This window comes from Beta vulgaris, chromosome 2, assembly GCF_026745355.1.
Source record: "Beta vulgaris subsp. vulgaris cultivar EL10 chromosome 2, EL10.2, whole genome shotgun sequence".
Taxonomy (NCBI): Eukaryota; Viridiplantae; Streptophyta; class Magnoliopsida; order Caryophyllales; family Amaranthaceae; genus Beta; species Beta vulgaris.
This window is the reverse complement of record NC_079203.1, coordinates 975,597-987,826: the sequence shown is the minus strand read 5'-3', so window position 1 is coordinate 987,826 and position 12,230 is coordinate 975,597. Positions and strand designations below refer to the sequence as shown.

The 12,230-nt window shown below is 36.0% G+C and overlaps 1 protein-coding gene across 10 annotated transcripts; it reads right to left on the bottom strand.

Moving 5' to 3' along the window:
• Positions 1–205: 205 nt before the first annotated feature.
• On the bottom strand, positions 206–10,672 carry LOC104884829 (tRNAse Z TRZ4, mitochondrial). 10 transcript variants are annotated; one of them, XM_057392406.1, is made up of 16 exons: positions 10,349–10,672; positions 9,547–9,662; positions 8,347–8,436; positions 8,170–8,214; positions 8,009–8,063; positions 6,741–6,781; positions 6,236–6,622; positions 5,860–6,119; positions 5,631–5,778; positions 5,480–5,530; positions 4,969–5,354; positions 4,226–4,871; positions 3,188–3,702; positions 2,991–3,031; positions 935–2,694; positions 206–454 (listed from the first exon to the last, which is right to left on the bottom strand). In XM_057392406.1, the coding sequence occupies exons 2-13, from the start codon at positions 9,628–9,630 to the stop codon at positions 3,394–3,396; spliced, it is 2,502 nt and encodes an 833-aa protein (XP_057248389.1). In that variant the 5' UTR covers positions 9,631–9,662; positions 10,349–10,672; the 3' UTR covers positions 206–454; positions 935–2,694; positions 2,991–3,031; positions 3,188–3,393. The 10 variants fall into 10 exon arrangements, with proteins under 10 accessions (XP_057248389.1, XP_057248386.1, XP_048494015.1 ...); XM_057392403.1 differs by having other exon boundaries at positions 935–1,051; XM_048638061.2 differs by lacking the exon at positions 206–454 and having other exon boundaries at positions 464–1,051; positions 2,652–2,694.
• Positions 10,673–12,230: the final 1,558 nt, after the last annotated feature.

Sequence of the window (12,230 nt, the reverse complement as noted above, 5' to 3'; positions counted from 1 at the left end):
TGAATTCTATACTTTTTGTCGACCACACATATTTAGAACGCTTTTTGTCCTCAGAGATAAAAGTTGGAAAACTTTAATATTTATTAAGCAAAATTCTTAGCATGAAAAAACCGTCTAGATTTTTGTTTAGGCTCTTTTTGCTACTTTAATCCGAATGTATATGTACATTATAATATAGAAGAAAATCAATAATGACATTTGAAGATTAAATTTAAAAACTTTGATCAATATTATTAAACTTACAAATGTACTACTACAACTAAAACTCCGGCATATATTGCATGTTCACCAAAATCCTAAACCAAAATTTTTCTAAAAACATCATCATAATTGCAAAGCAAAGTCTTGAAAAGCTAACTAATAAGATCTAGTAAAATAGATAATGGTAGCTAAATTTGAACATCTCAAGTCTTTGTCCGTTCTTGATCTGTTGCACCTTATAACTTCTAAGTACCTTCAAAAGGGAAAAATAGACAAAAAAATATATAATCAGATTCTTACGAGCTGAATTCTCAACAGCAGAGATATTCTTTGCATAAAGATTGGGAATCTTCTAAGCTACAGAACAAGACACAAGAGAGCTATAAATTTGGGTTCACATAACACCTGAACAAATAAGTAGCGAATAGAAGATAATTTCATATCAATGCAATAAAATTAATGGATGTCTCTTAAGTTCTAACAGCAGCACAGCAGGAGTACAGCAAGCAACGCGCACACATGCTGGCAGCTGCTGCTGCAGCTCTGCAGTCTGCAAACAGCAGCTATGACTAGCTGCCATAGTCGTGCGATAGAGTCCACAGTCGTCCCACTAACCCGAGCTTTGACTCAAAGCACGTCCAGACCTGATCCAACCCCCAAAACATTCCAAAAAAAAGGATTTTTATCCCCCAAAACAGTGCAGCAAATTAAAACAAATTCCGATGTTAAATACCTTTTTTCATAAACCTTGTACTATCTATGCAATTGGGCAGGGTGTCTAGCTGCTTTTTTTTTTTTGACAAGGACAACTTTGCAGCATAAACAACTTCACTATTGGCCCCAACTCCGGCTTCAAGTCAGAAACAAATGACAAAATTAACAAACAATAAAATAAATCAAAGCCAAAATAAAAAGGGTGGATGGAGATGAAAGCAAAACTGTCAAAATTAAAGCGAAATGAGCCCCAGAGGAAGTTGTTATCAAGAATGGGGAAGTTATATACAACAGCAAATATTTACTTGAAGGCAATAACATAACACTCAAGCACCTAGAAACTCTAAAGATAACAAAGAGAGTAAAGAATTGCAAACCTACCACTAAAAAGCCTCCTCTAATCAAGTTCAGGTACTTAAATATAACCACTCAATACAAACCAAGATGAAAAGAGCGTATACATGACAGATGAGCCATCTCCATATATAGAAATTTAGAAGCCCCTTCTCCCCACTTCTAATAGCTAGAGAAAATACTTAAACTACTTTCTGTAAGTATACAAAGCTGGATAACAAAAGGAGCTTCAGGTTCTATAAAGCCATGCAAGAAAAAAAAATTCCCAGTTCATAGGAGAAAGCTACTTTTGCCTCTTTTTATATAATTATGCAAGTGCACACCATAATCTTATAGATGGTGACTCCGATATTAGAAATTACTCAATGACACCCTCAATCACTTTTTGTTTGACTCTGAAATAATATATGACCTACGAGGGAGGCTAATTGAGAAGGATGCTAGACAAAGCCAAGAGAAAACTGAAACCATTTCATAATAGGACAAAACAGCAGATAATTAAGCATAAACGACAAAAGTCAGAAAGTGTAACTTAAGATGTCATTATGACTACAATTGAAAAACCCATAGTAGAGCTACTTAATGTTACTTGCAATCTTTCTCGAGACTACCTAAAGCAATCTTCAAATAATGGAATTTAGACGTTTCAAGGTGTAATCATTCAGATACTTTAAAACCCATAAAAGTTTAAACAGTTCGGATGTTTCAAATAATGGTGTGGCCTCCTGCTGATTTCCTAACATTGGAAAATCGCAAATTCCTCAACATTTCATATAGTAAGGAGCGTTGATCATGGGTTTTCTATCATATAATTCCATGTCATAAGCTCTCATCAACGTAACAAGCTAGAATTACAAATAACTTCACTAAGATTATTCAAAAGTTAGTGGTTATTTCTCAAGGTTGTCAAGCTATTTACCTACTCTTTCTCCTCCATTGTCTCTCATATAACTAAGAGAAGGATTTAATTAAGTTCATCTCTAATTTTAAGACAAATTTACATAATAACCATCTCAAACTCTTTCTCTAATTTGAGGATTTTTTGTAGTGTATGAGCATGAAAGGAGAAAATTCAATCTAACAAATTTTAGATTGTAATGGAAAATGAAATAGGAAACTGAAAAGAATGACAGTAAAAGGGAAACCCTTTTCAGAAATTCCTTCAAGAAAGAGGACCAATTACAACCTTAACCAACCAAGTTAGAAATCACATCGCATCATTTTCTACAAAGTTACAGAACCCAGAAGAAATCCCGTGTATATACAAGTTACAGAATCTAAAAACGGAGTAATTTCCAGCAATTATCACAAATATTATGAATATATTCAAAGAAAAACCGTGCAGAAACAAGTACTAACCACAAACCCATATCAAGATTTACCAAATAAAATTTAGGCATTCGCATCCACGCATTAAACATATTACTGCAATCAAACCACAAAATATCAAGATTCACATCAGACCGAGATGAATTTCCACCAAGAAAACTCGAGTTTAAAAAAGTCGAATTTCGTGAAACTCAAACCCTAACTAGCTATAACAATTAGCATAACTGAACAAACACACAAGACCTAAAATCCCATTTGTGATGTTTAGCATAAAATCGTATCCACCAACTACTAAACAAAAACTCAATCTTTAATTAGACCCATAAAAGAATAGCACAATTAGAAATTAAAGTGAGAAATCATAGAAGATAAGGTAATGCAGAATTACTTACCCGTTATTAAGAGAAAGACGAATTATTAGTTGTTTTGCTCCCTTGATTGGCAAGTAGTTGAGTAGTTGAGTGTCAAGAATGATGAGAGAAAGAAGATGAAAATTTCAATAGAAACCGAAAGTTCAATATCTATCCGAATAAGGAAAAAACAAAAACCAAAGAAACTTTAGAATTGATGAGTTAGGGAACCTAATTACCTGAAGAATGTGAAAACAAATTGCAGAGTGAAGAAGATAACAGATGAATTTTCTGTAAAATTAGGGTTTAAAGACGTGCACTGCTATAGGAGTTACCAGCAACCACCACTAACAATACCATTCTATACCTCATTAATGTAGTTTTGTACACTTTTATTTGCCCTGTTTACCCTTGTGGGTTCAACAGAATACTGGATCTGTTACAATTAGTCATCTTCTAGTTGTTCAGTTACATCATCTCTGAAAAGTAGCTTCAAGTATGGAAGAATCTGGGGTAGTAGATGCAAGTCCGCCAAATTCACACTCATGAGGTCAAAAGCAATGCAGGCTTTTTCCAAGTTGATCTCGTCAAACGAAGGAATTTTTGGATACCGTTGGCTGAAGTGTGTGAGAATGATGCGATATGCACCAGCAGAAGTTCCCACTTCCATGGCTTCTTTAATGGTGCTGTGATTTCTTGCTATTGCCTCCTCTGCAAGGCTATCTTCAAAAGTTGCCTGCAACATTTGAGTTTCCTATTTAAAGAAAGGCAGAAGCATCTTAAATAATACATACCTACTCACTCATGTAGTCATAAACTCATAATTGCTTCATCTAGCTTTCTTAGTTGCAATAGAATCAAGGCAAAAGCCTGTATGAAAAATGAATGTTTTGAATTTTGATGGAGTAGAATCTGAAAGAATCTAGGAAAATTTGATCGCATCACGCATGTCCAAAGCATTGAACCATCTAGCATGATTGTAAAAATGTTGTCTACTGGATAGCAAGTGGCCAAGCTCTACCGTGGCATCTGGCATGATTGTTTAAATGTTATCTACGAATTGGCTAAGCATTACCACATTCATGTTTATAACCTATTCCTGAATTTTTATAATTGTATCCCTCTAAATGAAGATTATGCAAGCCCTACATGGAACCAGGGATAAGGAAAGGAACCTTGTGAAGCATGAGAAATTGAGAATTAAACCCTATCATGCCGCAATGCACCAATCCTCATTTCTCAGTGACGTTCATTTTTGAGCAAGCGGACATACATACCTCGTGTATAAGAAGAGTCGCTCCTTTAGATGCCTGTATTACTTCTGTGCATGGCCTAGTGTCACCAGAGTAGATAACCTTCCACCCTGGAATCAGAACTCCACTATTGTTGACTCTCTCCCTTGCTTTCAAAATGACACCAAATGACTCAGGACAATGGATAACAGGAAAACTCGTCAACCTTTCCAAGCCTGCTTCTTTCAAAACTTCACTCAAGCTCATTAGAAACCTAGTATCTACACAAGTATCCACATTAGAACTTAGTTTCTGTCTCTTTGAACACCTCAGGAAACATGTATCGTCTTTATTTTCATTGTTCACATGCTCATCTATCATGCAATCAGATGAACAAGTTGGGTACTTTGTTGACACAAAACCATGCTCAAATGTGTCCCATGAAGCTGCAGTGGTGCTTCTGCAGTCAAGGAACTGCATATCTAAATCTTCCAGGTCTTTGTATTTATTCAGAAATGATTCAAGGTACTTGGGCCCAATGACGTGTAATTTTTCATGGGGAGTTCCCTTTAACAAATCACGTCGTAGAGCAAGTATTCTCACCAACCCTGCATGATGATCAGCATGGATATGTGAAATCCAAATGCATCTCAGATTTCTTACAGCATTAGCAGCACCATCCATACCATATCTGTAGACAGAAACGAAATGTCAAATTTTCTCAGTTATGGAAATGAAGAAAACCCTAATAGTATAATATTTAACTCAGCAAAATCCAAGCAGATCACCTTCTTTTCAGTTGAGCTAATGTTCCTTCACCACAATCCAGGAGCAGGTTACCTTTGGAGAAAAGATTAACAAAGATGGAGCTAACGTTGCGATATTTAGAAGGATGGGATGAGCCTGTCCCTAGAAGCACAATTTCTCCATCGTCTCTCCGTATATTCTCTAAACAACTAGGAATAGGATTTTGATCCAATAACAAACCTCCAATCAACCCTTCACTATCTTTTGAGGAATGCTCGGGCTCACTCCAGAACTGGCTGATTTGCTGGGCAGCTTCTACAACTTCTGGAATCTCCAACAGTAAGTTACTAATGACTTGTGAGGGGGCTATGAGACCTGGAACATTTGCTTTGTCCAAACCAGATTGAGAATGAGGAAGTAAAGTGAACTGTTCAGTAGCAACAGAAAGCATCGTTGAATCAACACCAGAGAAGACAAAATAATGGACAAATAGCCGCCAAAACACTCTATTGCGAAACTTATAAGAGAGAACAAAAAAAAATGTTTGAGCACCTTGAGAAGGTTTTCAGCTAATATACTATCACAAGTCCCTTCAGTAGGCTCCTGCAAAGGTGAATGAGAGGTTACTAAGTCTCCAATCTCACCCTATTCTATAAACAACTCTATCGTGGTAGCTCCAGACACAGTCACTTAAAGAAAATACCTTAGTGAGACTATCCATGCCCACTGCAGCATCAAAATGATGCTCTCGAGAATGTAAAGCAGGAGCTGGAAAAAACTGAGGACACAAGTAACCAAGCTGATTAGTGATCCTTGCACTAGATTCTAGAATTGGAATTCCCACATTCTTCCTGCAAAAACCACAGTCAATTTAAAAAGATACAAATAAATTTAAACAAAATGATTCAGAGAGCTGTAACACAGGTCCTCACATTGAATATCCAGCCATAATATGTTGTACTGAACCAAACTTTTTCATCCAGTTCTGATAGTTTCTAGTATTTACAACAGAAGCAGGAGTAAGATGGACAATAGAATTCACAGTTTCAGGTGCTTCGCCTGACAGCTTTGCATAATATTTACCGAGAGATTGTGTAGTAGATAATTTTTCTGCATGAGATTCAGTAGGGCAGTCAACTATGAGTACAACAGGTCCTCGTACAGAAGGGTCTATCACATCACTGGGTTGAATCTAATAGGAAAGGCAACAAAATATAGGTTAAGTCATGTGGGGTTAGCAAATATTAGCATACAACGACGTCAAATCATAAAATTCCTTTTCCTGAAAATGCTCATATTGGACCTCACCATAATATCTAGGCGATCTGACTTCACAGATTTCCCATTTTGTAGTTCTCTTCGTTTGGGTCCAACGTCTAGACCAAGAGCTTCAGCCTTCTCTTTGTGAAACTTCCCTTTAATTTCAGATAACTCACAAATGTATACAACAGAAACGTCACTAGGTTTTACATATGAATCTGCTAAAATACTAGGTTGTAATAAGACAGCTGAAATACTGACAACTGCGCTTTTACAAACAAAAAATGGGCCTTCAGACAGGCTTGGGACAGTAGGAGCTTCAACATTAGAAGACAGACTGGATCCAAAGCTCTCCGCACAGATAGCAGCATGTGGAATGAAGGACTTGAGTGCATAAACCAATGAACTAAGATCTGAAGGACCCCGTAGCTCGACCTGGCAGTCAAAATTCAGCACAGCATGAAAACAATTCACAAAAAACCAGCTCACAGCATATAAAATTCTAGTCAAAAGGAACAGCAAAGAGGTCATCATGACTCAAACCACTACTCACAGAATGTCCTTCTCCAAGGCCAGCCAACGTTAGAAGCAGCCCTGCACAAGCTCTTGATCTCTTAGAACAAGTATGGTACAAGCAGACAGTCAACAAAGACACATAACTATAACATTAGAACAATAATAAGAGCTTCCTTCGTGCTTAATCAAAAAACTACATCAGAAAGACCTCAGGTGATTATGTTCTACATTATTTTCAAGCAAAAGTTAGCTATAAATAAAATCACTCGCTAAATACGTCTGGAGACATGTGAACAGATGGGCCTGATTTTCACGGCTACAAAGAAGAAACCAGGAAGATTCCTCATGAAGACATTTATCACCTGTCAATCTCAATTTGACGTGGAAGGGACTCTGGACAGCATAATTGTGAAGACAGGCCAAAAAGATCCTGGATTCATCTGACTAACGGAAGGGCTCAACAAATTCAACTTGAGCTGTTTGTCACTCAGATAGGCAGAAAAGAACAAGGAGAGCAACTGAGCAAGGACCAAGATGAAGATGGATTAATGGATGAAGACCTGAAGATTCTAGCTGACAGACCACTTTAAATTAGTCTCAGAAATTACAAGTAAATGCCAGTTGAGCATCAAATTACTATCAAGTTCTCTATTGCTTTCCTTTATTTTTGAAATTCAAGGGGATTTCACTGATGCTTTCCTTTATCTTCGAAATTCAAGGGGATTTCACTGATTTCACAAAATAAATCATGAAGGCAAGGATAATTTGGATTACACAATAGTGCAAGATAGGGGGACAATATTTTATCATGAAAAGATGGGCAAAGTAATTTAACCCTCTATTTCCCTAAATGACATTGAGTTTTTCATCATAAAATTGAACCGAATGACAACACATAACATCACCTGCTAAAGAGGTGGCTGGCTTTTGAATCAATCTTTGGCCGCCTCATTGTTATTGAAGCTGCTACACCTAGACATTCAATTGTAGTCCAAGAGGATGCTAAGCAAGATCCAGGATTTCCTAGAAGCCTTTGTGCTAATAAAGTAAGCAGGTATGAACAACAAGCTTTCTTATTGAGATTTTACGTGCTGTTTCGTTGTAAAAAGACAAACAGTATTCATAGACTTTAGGGTCACAACTCACAAATTGAACATTTAACCAATTATTAAAAATGTAAAGCTTGTTCCTTTATACTCTCAACAAGTGATTCCATAGTTCGTGACAGTTGGACCAAGCAAAGGTTTAAGAGTTTTAAAGAATCAATAGGCACAAGAAGACATAATGACAAGAAAAGACAACAACCTGGAAGTCCACCAACTGTCTCGGAGCAAACTCGGGAAAGACATATATAATCTATCTGCAAAAATAACAAGGTTGTAACATCCTCAGTTTGGAAAGATAAAGAAAGAGAACAGAAAACATACATTATGGTACAAGGATTATAATAAATGATGCACCAATACCTTTGACAACTTAATCTTATGCTCTGCACAGAACCGTTGTAATCCCTGTAATGAGAGTAGACATGGGCGCTTATATCCATACCAAACAATTAAAGTAAAATTTGGACAACATGTATACCATGATTGAAACGGGTGTTCTTAACAAAATAATTTTCAAGTACAAGGATTTATGATTACCTCTCCAGCATTGAAAATGATCCGGAAATTATCAAAGAAGAGCAGAATTGAAGGCAGTGTATCATGTGTGTCCATCCCAGTTCCTAGAATCTACTCGGGGAGTAGAAAAGCCAATAGGAATTTTAGGTACAATGCAGGAAGTTCCAATGAAACGTTACATTATTCAACCAGTGCAACAAATAGTGGAAATTAAAGCAATAGGACTAGTGGACTACAAGAGTAGGCAATTTGCGAGATAGCGACAAAGAATTTATAAAACTACATATCAAGACGAATCAAACAAGACCCCACATGATTATATTTTCTCTTAACCATAACTCACAAATGATAGTCAAAGGGAAATTTGTGAATAGTGTCAAAAGTGAAAGTGTAACTATTAATATGAAACGGAGGTAGTACTTTATAACATTTACATTTATGGAAAAGGCAGTTGCAAACACATTAAGGGACTCAAGTTGACAAATATAAACACTCGATACTTTTTCCTTCTTGCTGGGGAGCATTGTTTGTGATTTTCCATCCAATGATTCCTTCCTTTCTTACTCCACTTATAAGTTTCCCTCTTTCTCCTCTCTCTCTCCCTCTCTCTCGACATCTTTAACCCATACGACCCAGGAGATATGGTTTTGTCTCTTATCATATCATGATCTGATACCTTCATCAAACATGATAGAAGCTTATTGTCAATCTTATCTTCTACTCATAGAAATTGCTAATTTTTCTCTCTCAATTACTACTATATGATATCCTCTCTTGTAAATCCTAAACCGATACACTCGGAAATTTGTTTCAGTTCTATTTTATTTCAAGTTACCATGTTAAAATTCAAAAATTTATACAAGTATCATTCATTGTCATTATGTAGGCAATTTATCATAACTAAAACAACACAGTAGTGTAGTGCAATTGTTAATACATCCATTACATAGTGACTGCATTAAAAAACAGGAAAACAACAACATGTAATTTTTGAAATCACAATGAAAATAATAACAAGAAAAAAAATCTTTGATTAATCAAAATAATTAAGAACCTAAATTTCACAAAACACATATTCAATTACAAGACATGCTAATATATAAACAACTAAAAGAAAATACACTCATTAACAAGATCATAACTTTGCAGAAAAATAGCAAAATTTTTAAAAACAAAAATAAAAAAGGGAATGCATTATAAAGAGAAAGAGAGGATTACAACCTGAACATAGGCAGTAGAGGACTGAGAATTAGGTTTTTGGCGATGAATTTGAGTGTCCAATTGTTGGTGCTTCTTTCGCGCCATGTCTGACTGTGGTAGGAGCAGAATAGTTTTTTCTAGAAGAGAGGTTTGAATATATGAGCAAAACTCGCAAAACTCGCAAAACCGATCTCACACCAGTGACGGACCGAGGAATTTAAATATGGGGGTACGGACGTACAACAAACACAAATATAAGGGGAAAAAAGTACACAAAAATGTTTAATACATAAGTCTTACGACCAAAATATCCAAAATATGTTTCTTTGGATCTATATGAGTATATGACTAATTGACTATATCTCAATTATGATGAGCCTGAATTATTTCTTTGTTTAACTTAATCTTGTCGCATAAATATTCAATGTCATACTCTTTGACATTTTAAAGTATTTAATTGTTTGTAAACTACTCTTAGTCAGTCAAAAATTTGTAGGCAATAATTAACATGATTTTAATTTTGATTTCAATATTGCAAAATAATCCCCTAACTAAATTGCAAAATCCCTTTAAACTGAAAATTATATTGATTTCAATTTCAATAAGCCCCGAAATAATGAATTATATCAACGAATCATATGTATATATTCAAATAATCTAAAAATCCAATATATATATATATATATATATATATATATATATATATATATATATATATATATATACAGTATGAAAATTGAAAATTGAAAATTGGAAAACAAAAATAAAGAGAAACCTACAATAAAATTTACTCTGAGACTCCGACGAAATTACAGAAACTCACCAATTTCTGATTTTCTCTGAGACTCCGACGAGGCGACGGCCGACGGCGACGACTGAGAGGGGGCAACAAGCCGACGGCTAAGAGGAGGCGACGACCGATGACTGAGTGGAGGCGACGAGCCGACGATTAAGAGGAGGCGACGAGTGACGACTGAGAGGTGATTTGAGTTTGTTTGAGACTTGAGAGAGTGAAGATGTCAAATGAAACGACGTATGTTTGTTTTAGGTTTTTTTGAATTTTTCGCTTTTTCTTACTTCAAAAAAGTCAGTGAAGTATAAAAAAGCAGGGGCTTGTTACCACGTAGCTCCTCCACTGACTTTCAGTAGACGACATCAGTGGAGATGCGCACCCTTTGCTCTAACGGATGCTAAATTATGTTGTATTGTAATATCAGCCGGTTCTATAGATAGTAGATGTTGAACCAATAAGATCGAGTCCGTGGTGAGTAAGATATTGTGGTGCCTAGTCGCACGAGCCCATTGTATAGCATGGAGACATGCAGTCGCTTCGGTATAAATTGCGGACGAAGCGAAGAGGAAATGGCATTGTCGATAGATGTAGTGGTCGTGAGCATGCACCACCCAAGCAAACCCTCCCGCTTCGAACTTGACGTCCCACGACCCATCTAACTGGATCGTAATATATGGGGTACCATGATGAACTTGACCCGGATTGTGAAAAAAGAACCCCGGTGGACCCATGTCATCCGGGTTGGCGGTAGGCCAGCCGATGGTGGGTCTTTCAAAATAAAGATGCCATGTTGTCTCACACTTTCTTGAGCATAAGCAGAGAGAATCTGTAACGTAGCTCGCGTCTGTCTAAATATTTGATTATTTCTTGTTTTCCAGATAGCCCAAAGAGTACATATGAATGTAGGTAGTCTGGTCTCATTGAAGCCGTCTTTTTCTATGAGCTTGCTAATCCAAAAATCTAGCCAGGAAGAGATGGAGAGTAGCTGAGGGATGGGAACCTGAAGTTGGAGGTTGGCTGATTCCCAAGCTTCTATAGCGAGAGGGCAAAGTCTGAAGATGTGGAAGGCATCCTCATTGTCGTGTAAACAAGTGAGGCAACGTCTTGAAATAGAGAGACCTCGATGTCGTAGATTAGACGAGGTAGCTAAACAATTGTGCCACAATTTCCAAATATGTAATTAAGAGAAATGTCATACTCGAAATATTAGAAACTATGTCATTTTAAACTCGAATTGTCCTACTCTAAAGAAGTCCGATCTAAATATTCAATGTCCTACTCTTTGTCATTTTAAAGTATTAAATCATATGTATGTGAGAAACTATTTTTTGGTTTTATGAATATAAAAGTCTAATGATATCAGGGACATAATAAATTTAAATTTAGTCATTATTAATGTGAGGTGTTGTTTGATTGACATTAAAATATATGTGAAGTAGAACTTTTTAAGAAGTAAATAAGGTGATGTTGTTTGGTTGGCAAAATGTAGGAAGTGCCTGCAAAATAAAAGAAGTTGCTTACATAGAAGAAGTTGCTTACCTGGACAGACTTAGGTAATAGAACTTCTCACGGAAGTTTTACTTTTCACAAGACAATTAAAGAACTTTTGTCACTCTATATGTATTGAACTTTAAGAGAAAATAATTTCGTAAAGTATTATTCAACCGAAAAGTGTGTTTTAAAAAAGTGGTAACAATTATTTTTCCGGTTTCCATACCAAAAACGATAATTAATTAGCCTACTTTATATAATTTTTATTTTTTTAAAAAATTTTGGGTTCTAGAGAACCATAAATTAAAAACAAAAGATGATAAGCAGCAACTTATACGAAACGTCTCGAATGACCTGAACTGATTTTATCACACAAAAACCAGCTATATTAAACAAAAACCAACTATATCATATGAAAGCT